At 41.6% G+C, this 14,513-nt stretch overlaps 1 protein-coding gene across 1 annotated transcript; it reads left to right on the top strand.

Moving 5' to 3' along the window:
- Nucleotides 1-2,907: 2,907 nt before the first annotated feature.
- LOC308051630 (V-type proton ATPase subunit S1-like protein) lies at nucleotides 2,908-12,736 on the top strand (the record flags this gene model as incomplete). Its single annotated transcript, XM_080362189.1, has 6 exons — nucleotides 2,908-2,943; nucleotides 3,108-3,194; nucleotides 4,920-5,161; nucleotides 10,262-10,312; nucleotides 10,993-11,236; nucleotides 12,434-12,736. 6 exons carry the CDS (start codon nucleotides 2,908-2,910, stop codon nucleotides 12,734-12,736), a joined length of 963 nt encoding a protein of 320 aa, XP_080218315.1.
- Nucleotides 12,737-14,513: the final 1,777 nt, after the last annotated feature.

The following is a 14,513-nucleotide window of genomic DNA, read 5'->3' as shown; positions in this document are numbered from 1 at the left end:
ACTCTCTCTGCTGCGTTCCTCATCAAAGCATGAATATTTCATTAGCTCCATGCATTCATCTATTTTTGAGTATCTTCATGCTGAGAGCAGAACGTTGACATTTCTTCTAGAGCAGCAAGGCTACGTGTTGCCGTGTGTTTACATCTGATGTAGCGGAGTCAAACTGCTTTGTCACAAACTCCCAACCTGTCCCTTTGGGCTGCGTGGAGGTTGGTTGTATCTGTTCTGCTTGTGTTGTAGCCCCACAGGCACATTCACAATGGGCATGCCTCATATATTCATTGTAAGCGCTTGATAGGCTTGAAGTTGCCTATGCATTCCTCAGTGGCCAAGGTATTACCCTTACCCCAGATGAGAAAATAAGTAATGATTTTTTTTTTAGTTGACTACCGAGAAAACAAAAACAACCTTTCGTCTTCCCATAGCAACATAAAAAATTTCAGGTGAAGTAAGGGAATAAAGTAAATTATGCAATTTTACGCCAGTCTCCTCTCGTCCTAGTGTTTTAGTCTGCATGCTACAACATAGTGATTTCCAGATGGGCCATGAGCTTTCTTATCAATGCTTATAAATATCTCAAGGGTAGGTGTCAAGAGGATGGGACCAGACAGTGTTGCCCAGTGTTGGCAATGATAGGATGAGGGGCAGTGGACACAGACTGAAGCACAGGAGGTTCCATCTGAATATGAGGAGAAACTTCTTTACTTTGAGGTGCCAGAGCCCTGGAACAGGCTGCTCAGAGAGATTGTGGAGTCTCCTTCTCTGGAGACATTCAAACCCACCTGGACACATTCCTGTGTGATCTGCTGTGGTGAACCTGCTTTAGCAGGTGGGTTGGACTGGATGATCTACAGAGATCACTTCCAACCCCAAGCATTCTCTGATCTATGATTCTTGCTGGAGGGATGCTGATCAGATGAAAAAGCCCGCTGCTCTCCTGAAGCACAAGTGCAAACAAACCATTGCGTGTGAAATCCGGGCTTTGCTGAAGCTGGTCACATTGCCATGGGTTTCATGTGATCCAGGTTCAGTGTGGTCAAGCAGCCTGACTGCTAGAGCCACATGCAGGCTCTAAGCCATCCCACCTTTCTCCTTTGTTGCTCTTACATTGTTCAGACTCATATTTATCTGCCATTAAGGATGCTGTGACAGAAATTAGGTTGGGATCACTCCTGCAGTACATGGTAGTGGGTAACACAGATTCCCCTACTCAGGGAGTCCATCGGGGAGTGGGTTCTTGCAGCTGTTTCTGGGCTCCCCAGCAAGGCCAAGGCCTGCCCCCGCAATTCAAATACCTTGCAGTACAATTTACACATAAATACTGAAACCTGCTTTTATTCTTAGTCCTCGTATGCTGGTGTTTGGGTGTATCTTTTCAAGTATTCCGCTTTTGTGGTGGGTTGGGAAGTCACTAAAAACAAGGCAAGAGAAGAAGGTGGATGGCAGCATGTGTAGGGTCTCTGTGGGACGATGCTCAGCTGTGGGTGCAGGAGCGCTTGATCTTGTTGGTCTTTTGGTGGTGTATGTGAATTTACTGAGCTTCGTTCCCTAGTTCAGGAATATAGATCACACTGACACCAGCTGAAGACTTATGGCTAAATTACACCAAGGAAGAAAATCAAAGGCTGGAAATGTCACAAGCCTGGTAGTTGTTACTCGAGATGTACTTCACTTGCTCCCTACCTTGCAGCCAGCTTCCATGGGGTTTGGGATTGCCTGGAACCATTCAGGACCTGTCTTTAGGCGGCTGTACATCTGGGTTTAAGACATACTAGTCCAGAGCATTTGCTCTGTCCTGGAGATATTCCACGTACTACTTCTGATCCTCACCGGGGCTGAGGATGGTGCAGCACTGTCCTTGTGTTCTCCTGCTTGTGGGCTGGAACTGGCTCAGCCTCCAACCCAGAACTGATGTCCCAGGGAAAGGGACAAGGTGGGTAATGAAGCCTTGGTAAGGACATGGGAATGCCTGTTGGGTCTGATGCACCTAAGGGATCTCTGAAAATGAGGCATTTTAGCCTGGGTGCAGTGGCTTTGGGGTTAATTTGCCCTGTTCCTGTGACGTTAACCAGCCAAGGATCTGGGTTCTACAGGGTGTTTCAAAAAGGTGGACCCAGTCTGAAATCACAACTGCTTTTAAATTGCATCTATCTTTTTGAAACACCCTGTATTTTGAAGTTTTATTGGATGAAGAAGGAACAGGAGCTCTCCCCAGTGATCTTGCTGGAGACTTTGAATCCAGATGCTGTACAGTAAATGTTTTTCTCCTCTCTTCTAGTTCAAGCGTGTTCCCAGATCAAGATTCTCTGCAAAGAAATGGTAAGGCTGGGTAGTTGAATGGGTTGAATGGCTGGATGTTGGCGCTGTTAGTATGGCTGTAAAAGATCTTCATTCCCACCAGGTGTTGCTTCTGTTGGCACTCATGACTCTTCTTGCAAGTGTGTTGTTCAAGCTTATCCCTCGTTAAAAAAAGACCCTTTAAAGGATTTGCCAGGTTAAAATAATAATGTACTGATTCTTGAGATATAGCAAGAATGTGGAAGGAGGAAGTATTCACTCTTTTTTTTTTTTAACCAAGTGAAAACAGAGTTGAATGTTTGAAGGATGGAGCTGTGAGAGTGTCCATGAAATGATCTGTTATCTGTGAAACTTCACTCTCCTGGCAAGCAGCCAGACTGTCGGGTTATTTGTCACAGCTTCCCATCTCTGGCCAGGGCAGGGAAAGAAATTCCCACCCACAGTTACATGTTTTTGCCGTGCAATTCGACAAACCACCTTTGAAAATAGAGTCTGCTATTTGAAGAAAGAAGAAGCTTTTGTTAAGTGTGTTTGGGATGAATAAATACAAGTATAGGCTGAATCCTTTCATTTTGGGGGACTGCAGTTTTTTCCAGTAAGGGTGCTAAGATGTTCGATGGAAAGAAGAGGAACCTTGTTGTGCAAGTAAGGTAAACTAGAGAATGGATGTATTGAAAGCAGTATTTGCAACAAGACAAATATTTTCCAAAACAAACTCAGGTATTCTGAGTTTCATGCAGAAATAATTATTGTTTGCATAAGAACATACAAGAGTATGCTTTTATGAATGACTGGATGTTTCTTTGTAGGCTAATAAGACACTTTCTTCTGCAGATCGACGTTATGATGGTGGTGTGAAGCCAAAATTTAATGTAAATCAAGTAGCAATTACGCAGGTAATCTTTGAAGGAACTGTTATCTGTGTAGCTTTTTCATGGCACACTGAGATATTTTAGCTTGCATTCTTGGATTAAATGTAAGCAGCGTGCTTACAAGAAACAGCCAACAAAACCATCTAAATCATTGTGATGTGTTACTGATTCATTACCTGCTGTACAAGGTACCTTCTGCTTCTCTGAGAAGTGAGATGAGACTTCAGTTGCCATTGCTGGTGCTGACTGGCAGTGGGTTTGTGCACCAAATCCTATCATCTGCATTCTGTACAGTGCCATTTAACTGCTGCAGCCAGTATTTTCCTTGTATCACTTGGTACTAAAAGAACAGCTGAAGCAAAACTGCTGATTGTTTAAATTTAGTTGGAATTTTTCCTGAGTCCAGCCTGTAGGTCTTCTCAAAAACTGAGCATAAAAGGCTTCCTTATCGAAAACCCTGCAAATGATTCAATCTAATGTAAATAATCTGTTGATTTAATCTCTCTCATCTGTACTTCTGAGAAGAGAGTCTTATAATTGATACAGTTATTATAGTCAATATTTCTTGCCGGCTGTTGCATCACGTTTTCTGACCATGATCATACCTTGCTTTTGGCTTGTTGCTGTGGGTACTTAGTAATTTTAATCCTAAAGCAGTCTTGTGCCATATGTAAGGTCAAGTATCAAAAGGGGTCTTTCAGGGTCTGAGCCGGGAGACATGATTTGCTAATCTGAACAGAAAAAAAATATCTCTTTAAGCCAAGACAAAGCTCTGGAGCTTAACCGCGTGCCTTCTGGAGCCTGATAAGATGCTGTTTATGACTTGGACTCAGAATGTGTCTGTTGTTTGTACATGATTTGAACTTGCTTAATCATATGACGTGCAAAACAGCCAGGCAGACATTGTATGAGTTGTCGTAGTCAGATAGGACATGTGTGGAGATGGAAAAGAGTTGGCATCTGGAAATTTTAGCTTGAAATAGGAAAACGACAGTAAAATTTTGAAGTCCTTTCTGAGCCCTGACTCACTGTCTCAAATTATGTTGCCTGATGCCAAATTGTCCTTCTTTTGCTATGATGAAGTTTAGCTTAGAAGAGATAGCTTTTTTCTAACGTCTATATGTGGCATGGAAGCTGCAGTCCCCAGATTTTAACCTTGCAAATGACTAATTTTGAAAAGGCAAGGATCCGTACTTGAGCCATCCTGTTCTGCAGCAGACATTTTCCTGATTTTAAAGCCATCAGGAGCCAGACTGTCTCTAGGTAGATGTAGAGTTGGATATTTCTTTCACCTGGACAGCTGCCTAGCGTACGTTCAGCTCGGTAAGCTGTGTCTCTGGACTCCACTGAGTCCTCTGTACTGTGTTGAAGTAATTCTTACTGGTGTCCTACAGAGTCTTCTGCTGGGGTGAGCACCTTGTAATTCTATCTTTACTTCAATTTTTTATGTTGGGCAGCTCTACAGTGAGATGGGAGCATGCTAAGAATGTGCTTTTCACCAGTGGTACTTCCCCGGTAGAATAAATATCACTTATGTTTGCTCTCTGGCCAGTTGTGCTGGAGCTAGAGGTCTGTATGATGCCATTCCCGTGGTGGGAGGATTCTTTGCTTTCTGTGTTCAGTGCTGCTGTGGCTGAGCGCTGGCTCCACAGATGCTCTCCAAGTGCTGGCGTCATTTATTCTGGTAGGATGGAGAGTAACTCCTGAAATATGCGTCTTCTGATACTGATATTTTATGTGGTCAATCAGGTTGTCAGCTACAACGTGAGCAGGAAAGAACAGTGGGAAAGAGCGCCCTGGAGGCCATTCACCCACAGCCACTCCAGCCCTCTCAATGTCACGGTAAATGGCATCCCCTGCATTCTCTTCTGGGCCAAGAGGATCATGATTAAGTTTGAAAACCACACGCAGCTGGATTTGACAGAGAAGACATTTGGTGTCCATGCAACAGTGGATGTTGGAGATTCAAACTGCAGTGAAGATAATGCAATGTAAGGTGGCATTCTACCTAATACCAGATAACAAGTATAGTAAATATATAATGAAGGAAAACAAACCTTGTATTACGTGGTGTAGTGCCACAGGGGCATGCTCTTTCCTATAATGATCTGACGTTGCAGGCAGAAGGGCAGCGTGGTTTATGTACCTTCAGACTAGTCTTCCATGGGACACGTAAATGTACTTATAGCTGTCTGCATCTCTTGCAGTAGTGTGGTCAGTCCTTGTGGCCAGACAGATTTGCTGCTAGTGCCTGTGAGGCTGAAGGTGTTGATCTCTTTAGTCTCCAGATGTTTTACACAGCTGCTTGGGAGACTGCATAGTGGATCCTATGCTGAATATGGGGGCTTAGGGGGTGGCCATGCATGACTACTTATCCCTTCGTAGGACATCTGTCAGCACTAATGTAAGCCATTGGTTCAAGATGCAGATGTGTATTTAGAAGCAGTTATGTAGCCCAAAGTCCCAGGATATGATCCATGAGTTTCTGAAGCCGAAGAGTGATTTGACTACAGGTTTGCATGTGACCCAAAGAGTCTCTGAACACCCAGTCTACCATCAATTTCTTCAGCATGAACAGCACGATGGTTTATTCCTGCTAAACCTGAGTGAAAGCTATATGTTAATCTGACTGGATCTGAAATCCTCTGGTCTCATGGCATGTAGTTTTGTATTTCCTTTGTTGTGTACCTGACCACTTCCTCCATGCATGCTGTCTGGCTTCATGTCTAACACTGGGTTGTTGATTCCACTCTGGTAGGCAACAGTCTGAGAATTAGGAGTTGGATATGTAACATGGCACGAGCATTGAGTCTACCCTGTAAACGGAGTTGAAATCTGTAATGACACACAATCATAAAAATAACATGACCAAAACCAGAAGTTTTATTTAGCTCCTATAAAACATTTCACCCGTGCATCTAAAAATGTTTCCACAGAAAGTGTTAGCGCTTTCTGATTATACATCCATGAAGAGTAACCGAAGGTGTACAGGAATTTTAGTGAGGTTGCAAGAAAAATAAAAGCATAGTTGAAAAAGAAGCCAGGTTTTCTGCTCATGGTGCCATAGTTGTTAAATATAAGGCAGTCTGAGTTATCTTTCATCAGCATGTGAACTAATCCAGTGCTATGTTTTGGGAGGCAGAGGTAGAGAATAGAATAATATTATTTTTAAAATAAAAAATAACAAACATTCCTTCTTCTGGTCTGCATTTCGTAGATAGTCTTGGTCTTATTAGTAATGATTGTAAGCTAATAGAAAATATACTCATGCAGAAGTGGGGGTTTTAAAACACAAAGTGTAGTTTTATGGTTGTTTATAAGGCTTGAAAAATCAGGAAGACAGTGCAGTGGTGGACTGCAAACTCTACTAGAGATGGTTAGATTTGAGTGGTCTGCTCTGTCTGCCTATCTCTCACAGGTTACAAACTAGTAATTTTGTTTGACATTTTTATATTTGGTTCGTGACATTTGTCTGATATTGTATGAATGGGAGCTTGTAACACATAAAGGCTCCAAAAGCCTCATCAGGATTTCAGGAATGAGTTACAAGGCGCATATACCTTACATTATAAGGATTTTTATTATTGCCTTCACTAGATTCTCTGCATCTGTGGTCCAGTTGCCAAATAGGATTTATAACTCATTCCATCCTTACGCTGTGTGAGAGAAGTGAGGAATACAGGTGCCCTCAGCTGCAAGCTGGGGTTGGACTCAATGATCTTAAGGGTCTTGTGTCCAACAAGAGTTGTTCTATACTGGCACTGTGGTCAGAAAAGCTGCACTCTGGCCCTGACCAAAGGCTGAATTTCTAGCGTGGTCAAACAGATTAGCTGTTGCTGACAGTACTTTAGTAGGTTTCTCTACACATGGCCACCAAACATTTTTGGAAAGGCGCAATACTGTCTTGGAGACATTCCCCTCTTCTAAAAACGTTTCTGAAATGAAAAAACTTTTTGTAGGCTTTCTGTCAATTTGAATTTTAGAGCACAAAAAGCCATCTTCATCTCGTAATCCTACCCACTCGAAAATAACTATTAACTGCAACATTGTACACTGGTTTTGTATTAAAGTTGTGGCAAGTTCCTGCTTGATCTGGGTTGTTCTCCTGCTCATTGCTGGCTCTGATAATTTGTTTTACACTGTTTCAGGTAGTCCACATTTACAGACATTACACTTAATTTATTTAATAGTTCTCCCCTAGTGTCTGCTTTAAACAGCAAAAGAGAAAACAAAATAAAGTTTTGGAAAAAAAAAATGTTTGGGGATGTAAGAAAGAAAAGGTCGAGGAAAAGACAAAATCAAAACCATAAAGGGGTAAAGAACCTTTTAGTAAAATTACTAATGAGCAAATAACCTGATTTTACTGGTTACAGTAGTGGATGGTTCATTCTGTAAATACTGAGTTCTAAGAGGTTAGGACTTGTCCTGGCTCTGTCTGGGAGAGAGATAATTCTCTCTGTGGCTAAAACAGTGTTGATGACACGCTGGTGTTTTGTCTCTCACTGAGCAGTGCTGCACAGCGTCCAGGTTTGCTCTGTTTGTTGCTCTACCCCTGGTGGATAGGCTGAGGCTGGGAGTGGACAGTGCTTGGACAGCTGACCCGAGCTGGCCAAAGTTATATTCCATGCCACAGATGAGGTTCTTAGGGACATGGTTTAGGGCCAGTGTTAGGCCAACAGCTGGACTCGATCTTGAGGGTCTGTTTTAACCAAAATGATTCTATGATTCTATAACATCGTGCTCAGTGGCAAGAAGTGGGGTGGAGGAAACAAGTGGGCAGGAGTTGTGTCTTCAGGGTGGCCATTGCTCAGAGATTTGCTGGGCATCGGTCTGCTTGTGGGACATGGTCAGTGATCGCCCTTGTGAAACTCCAGTGATTTTTTTCCCCCTCTTTCCTTCACTTATTAAACCTTATCTTGACCCAAGATTTCTCTCTCTGTTTTACTTCTCCAGTTCTCTCCCCTGTCCTGCTGTAGGGTGGTGGTGCGGACATAGCTGCTGGATGGGGTCAGCCACCACAGAGCTGTATGTTCTGCTTGATGCATTGAGTTAGAAGATATTTGGGGATTCACAGAATGCATTATTCATTAAAAAAGCAGCAGGAAGAGTCAGGAAGCAGAAGAACTTTACAGCATACCCTTGACATGCCTTTTATCAGCGTTTCACCGTGTCTGAGGTTTGATCTCGAAATGTGTGGATCCAGAGCCATCTGATCTGCCATGTCTTCTGATCTTTCTCTTTATTTCTCCTGTAGTTTTCTGAGTAGCCCTGAACTAGGGACACAGCTGCTAAAGGCAGGCAGGACATTGATGTTTAGTGTGAAGCTGAGGCTGGCATTTTTTGCTGGGGTCACAAAACCTACTGTGACTACTGAGCTTTTTCTCCTTTTTTCTGTGCAGAGAGAGAGAGGAAAATCCTATCCCTTCCCTATGGTTTTGCTTTCTTGCATGTTCCGTTTATTTGGGCTACACCGAGAAATACGAGTCCCACTGACTCTTGTCCTTTGAATGTGCTCTAGAATCATAACCAAGAAAACCCATCTTATTCTGAGTTCTTGCTAGGAGAGATTTGTCAAACATCGTGACCAGATCTGTGGCATCTCAGCTAGATCACATGTGTCACGTTATTAGAAACTGTATGTTTCAATTATCCATTCATCCATTGCCACTGACAGAATTTAAGTACTGATCAAAGTCCCTATAGGTAGAAATCATGCTTTACAGATAGGAAAATGGATAACGTGGGCTCATGAGTCAGGATTCAAGTCAGTGTAATTGCCAAATACAAGTCTTGGGTTAGATTTTCAGTCAAGCTGCATTTTACTGTAGCAGAGGAGAAAGGGAAAAACTGCCTTGAATCTTGCTCTGTAATCTCGGGCTTCTCAGCTAATCTCAGACCTAAATTATGCCAGTTGAAGGCTGAGTGCTCACTGGATGCGTTGCCCGGTTTTTCTCACCCTTGAAAAGTCTTTAAACTTCTCCCTTCTCCAGCCTTCTTTGTTGAGACAACACTGTGTTGTGGCTTTAGGTCAGCTTTCAAGATGGTTTGTACTGTCTGATCAATGCGAAGTAGATGGAATCAGGAAAAAATATTTGGCACTGAACATAGATGTATTTGCTATATGAATATAATAGTCCAATCTGTGGTGGTTTTTTAGTGCACTAACTTCTGGATCAGGTCATTGAATTTAGTGCTGTATTCCTCTGTGTCTGATCCTCAGCTGTCTATGATTTCCCTTAGTAATCAAGCGAGGGATAGATTCAGTGTCCTGCTTTGTTGGACCAATATTAATCAAGGCCAAGAAGTCTAGATATCATATGAAATCATAGGTATAGCTGTTGTTTTGTGGTTTTTTTTTTTTTTAAATTATCTTCAGCTTTAGGTTCATAAATCTTTGAGATGCTGTATGGTTTCACTGTGCTTTGTTTCTAGCTTAGTCTGAAAATCTTATGTCAATAGTGAGAATCTATTATGCAGGTTTTAAGAGGAAAAATGTTTTCCTTAAGCCAAAAAATGTATACTGCTTAATCATGCAGTGCTACCATGCGTTAATTCCAGAGATGTAGGAGAACGGTAAAGTATGCATCAGTTTCTCACCAGAGATGAGCTTTGTGGAGCTGCCTCACAGTCGACACATTTATATTGCGCCAGTGATGCAGACGTGTGACTCAAATGACTTCTGCGTTTGTTATGCTCTGGTATCTAAAAGGATGAGAAGAGTGTGGCTATTTACACTGTCTAATGACATGCTGAGGTGAGTCATGACTAAGAAAACATGGCTTGAGGAGGAGAACACAGATCAAATGAACCCAATTGTCATCTGATGTTGGAAGCAGTGGAACTGAATTGTGTGGAAAGTTGAGCATGCAGTTCTCTTCTTTCTGGGTAGTCCAGGCCTCCTTCAAACTAGAGCTGAACTACTGGATTTCACTGGAGGAAGATTTAATCCTTTTATTTATTTTTCTCACTGATTAAGAGGTATACTGAGCAAAAGCCTCCATGTATAACTATGCTTAACTTTCTGTGCTGCTTTTTTCTGTTAAGATTGCTAAGTTTTTGTCAAGCCTGATGTTACTTGCTTTTTGACCTAGGCTTTCTCTGAAGTTTGGTGACATTGGCAATCTCAAGGGACTTGTTATTAGGTAAGTTTATATGAAAATATTAGATAATCACATGTTAAAATAAATTGTTTTGCAGTTGCTTTGGAAGTTTGTTTTGGGAGAATTTGTGTGAGCAAAAACAATGAGATGGAATTGTTGATTGTATAATCAAGACACCTGCGTTTAATAAGACTGTCATTTACCTGCCTTGTATTATTAAATCATTTCTTCTTCTGTGTTGACTTTTCTATTGCCGAGAAAAGTTCAGGTTCTCTTTCACATAGAATCTCCCCATGTCTGAGATTTTTCGAAACATTGATAATTAGCTACAGTTTTGTCTGGGAATTTTCCTGCAAGAACTGTTAACATGGTCTGCTCAGACATCAGACTGTGACCTACTTCATGTTTGCTTCTTTGTCATCAAAGGAAACAGCATTTAATGATAAATGACTTTATATCTTGGGTGAAAGTAAGATACCAGTGTTGCATATAGATTTTTCACAGTCGTTCAGGGATCCCTTACCTCCCTCACTGTGTGGGAGAGCAGCAAATTCCTTCAGCTGCAACAGTGAAGAAGCAAATCATTTTCCAGACTCAAGAGAAGGAGCTAAAGCTCACACTGATACACATGGATTTCTAATATTGTTCAACATGTAAATTAAATAGTTCCAGCTCTTAGACTTCCTTTATTATTAATCTCTTTTCCTGTGTAACATTTTCAGATTCTTACTAACAACAAGCTATTACCAGATGTCTGTTCAGAACTGGTTCAGTTTACACAGGCTGCAACTTCTTTACAACCACTCCATACAAGCGACGTTTAATGCGACCAAAATATATGCACCAGCAAGTTACTCCTACCACTGTGAACACGTGAGCAGCTTGCAGAGATATGATGCGCTCCTCATACCCAGCTCTGCAAATGATCTTTCAAAGCTTTGGGAAGTCACTTTTACTGATTTCCAGGTAATGTCATGGAATTAAGTAGAATGGATCTTGTAGGTAGACTGATGGGAAAATATAATGACCTTCCCTGGACAGTTGACAGGATTTCCATGGAACCTGAAATAGAAATGAAAACTTATATTATTATAGGTACCTTCCTGTTGAAGGAAACAAAAGGCTATATAGATTTTCTGTAGTATCTTGCTTGGGTTTCCCTTTAGTCTTGGGAGTAAATTAAACTTTAAGTGTTACACCTCTCTGAGTTGGGCTCTTGAACCCAACACCAATAACAGCATCGATCACCAAGTCTGGGATTCATCTCCTTTAACTTTTGATGCCTGGTAATTTTAACCTTGTGCCCTGATTATAGTCACCCCAGCCTGCCTCTAAAGCCAGTGGATAATTCCTCTGACGCATCTTAAATCCTTATTTTAGGATGAGATTAATCATCTTCTGAAAGTGCCTGTTTTTCTCTATCTGGCAATAAGGGAGCCTAAGAAATCTGCGCTAGAATGCCTTGCTTTTAAGCACCCAAGTTATAGGGCATGGATGGCTGAAAAAGGGGATTGAGGGGCGAAAGCTGATCCCCTTTTCTCACTGTGTGTTGAATGCTTGTGGACCAATTTAGTGGAGCAGACAGTAAATCCTGTGAATAACCATGTGGTAAACTTTGTGTTAGAACTGAAGCCACACGTAAGACTTACTCGTATTGGCTGTAGTTGAGTGCAACTTCATGTAGTTTAGCTAATTTGCTGCCATATGCCACACACTTGGATCTGCTGAGAAAATTATAATGTTAGGGTAGGCAACTGAGAATATTTCCTTGTTTGTTGTGTTGAAGTTTACACAGCTTAAAACGGAGACTCTGGAGATTCTCAACAAATGATAATGGAAATGCACTGTTAACATGGAGGGTTCCACACTTAGAATTAAATATGACTGGGCTATCAAGGGTGATCATAGAAGATTCTGTTTAAAACACAACTGCAAATCCTTTGGGCAACAGACTGAAGGAGATTAGAGTAACTGGCATTTTCCAAAAGACTGACCTGGATAAACCCTGAGCATGAACTCCAGCTGGCACTGATAGATACAATTTTGCAATAAACAGATATTAAATTAAAAATTTTTATTGTCATAAGGAGCAAATTCAGGAAGTTGTTTGTAACCAAGACAGCAAATATTTATTTAATAAAAACCCTTTTGTTCTCTTTGTAGATTCAAGGTTTTAACATTCAAGAAGGACAGTTTGCCTATGCAAAAGACTGTGCATCCCTTTTCTCTCCAGCAATACTTATGGGATTGGTTATGTCACTGATTCTGCTGCTCGTTCTTGCCTATGCTCTTCATATGTTGATCCACCTGAAATCTCTTGACCGGCACTATGAATGCAAAGCTTCTCCTGCCTATTTTGCACAGATGAAAGACAATGACATGGGGGATGAGAAAGAGCCACTGAGAAGCAGTGGGAATGAGTCCTATGAACTTAGGAACCAGCAGTTCTGTAAAATCTATATTTAGCAGTATGCATCTGTCTCGGTGAAACAAGTGGTATTTTCTTTTGCTGGCACTGTCGTATGTAGTTTGTGCAGATTTTTCGCCAACTGATGAAAGGAAAAGTAGGTAAGAGACTGTTTAGCCAGTGACTGTTATTTATTGATAAGCATCTCGAAGACCCTTTGGGAAACAGAGAGAGGAGTTCCATAGTGAGTAGATTTCATGAGATGGGAGTTTATTCCCGTAGTACAAAACCAAAATGCATATCTTTTCAGCCAGCTTACCGAGTCCTGAGGAAAGAACCAGTAATGGAGACTTTGAAATTAATAAAGATACAAAAAATTGCAAAATAAATTTTAGAAAAGGAACGACAAAAAAACAACCAAACAAATAAACAAAAACCAAACCTCTTTGCTTATTCTTTCAGAAGGCAAGATTTTTCCCTGGTTTTGTATTTGTTTCATCTCCCCTACTCTGTGTCCTGACAAAATAGCATCCATTCCTTTCTCAGTGTGTGTTTTTCTTTTATTTTCCAAATTACATTGTCTCCTCTGTGTCCTCATAAACTCTCCTTTTCATCCTTTGGAGCCATATAAGCTGTGTGTTATCTGCTACACTGATGAAATAGTAATGGCTCTGGTACAGCAGCATCTTGATACTTTTCTCTGTCTAAGCTGGAGGCTTACTGTAAGGATCTTGTGGGAGAACAGTAGACATCTGGTCAAAGGCTTACCCTTAACTTCCCGGCTCAACTCCACTCCAAAAGACGGATTATGAGCATTATACCCTGTAATTCTAGGTTAATTTCTATCAAATCCCATCAGTCTCTTGCGAATGTTACCTGAATGGATACAGCCAGTGCTGTAATTGAAAATATCTATTAACAAAGCAGTGGAAGCTCCCCAGCAGTTAAAAAGGATCTTGTGATATAATTCTCAGTCTTCCTCTGAGCGTTCTCACTCATCCTGTCTTCTCTTAGAGTTGAAGTTTGTGAACTCCAAGTTAGCCTGTAATTTGGCCCTGACTTCTAGCAAGGAAGAATAGAGTAAAGTACTAACTCACTAATAATACAAACCCCAGCATGTTAGAAATACTTCTGCAAAACCAGACTTAGCAAACAAATTCCTTTTTAAAAAAAATTCTAGATAATAGATGTAATTAGTTGTTTGCGGTCTTTGTAAACTGTACTGCAGTGCTCTTTAAACACCTTGAGAGGTGTCCAGGGTCTCCTGTTTGTTAGCACAGATGACACACAGACTAGATGTGGAGTCCAAAGCAGGCAGTTGATTTTTGGGAGGCACTTCAGATTTACAAATAAGATAAGGCATCTTTGAACCCTGACCAAACACAAGAGACAAGCTTCTGGGGACTTGGCAAGGCTGCCTGCAGCCAGTTACTGCCAAGCCTGATCAGTTTCATAAAGGAAGCAAACAAGAATGTGAATGTGTGGGAACCTGGATAAGGGTAAAATGAGAAGGTGGAGAGAAAAAATACAAGATTCTACATGGAGTAGCAAACCACTTGCTGGCCTAGTCCCCCCTGCTTACACACAGCGATGACAGATGTCGGCTGATGACAGGGTCAGGAGTTCAGGATGCCAGCGGTGAGGAGGTGATGTTCCTCAGAGTCTGGGGAGCAGCCCTGTTGTGCCTGAGGCTTGCTTGCCTGTCAGGCAATGAAAACCCGACACTCGTCAGTGGTGGCCTGACTGTCAAAATTACCGTCATTCACTGATGTAAATTACCCGCCCTGCAGAGCTGCACGTGGTGACTTCGGACATGGCAGCGCTCTCTAAACCTCA

Source organism: Nesoenas mayeri (assembly GCF_963082525.1).
Source record: "Nesoenas mayeri genome assembly, chromosome: Z".
In the NCBI taxonomy this organism is placed as follows: Eukaryota; Metazoa; Chordata; class Aves; order Columbiformes; family Columbidae; genus Nesoenas; species Nesoenas mayeri.
This window is presented reverse-complemented; position numbering and strand designations above follow the sequence as displayed.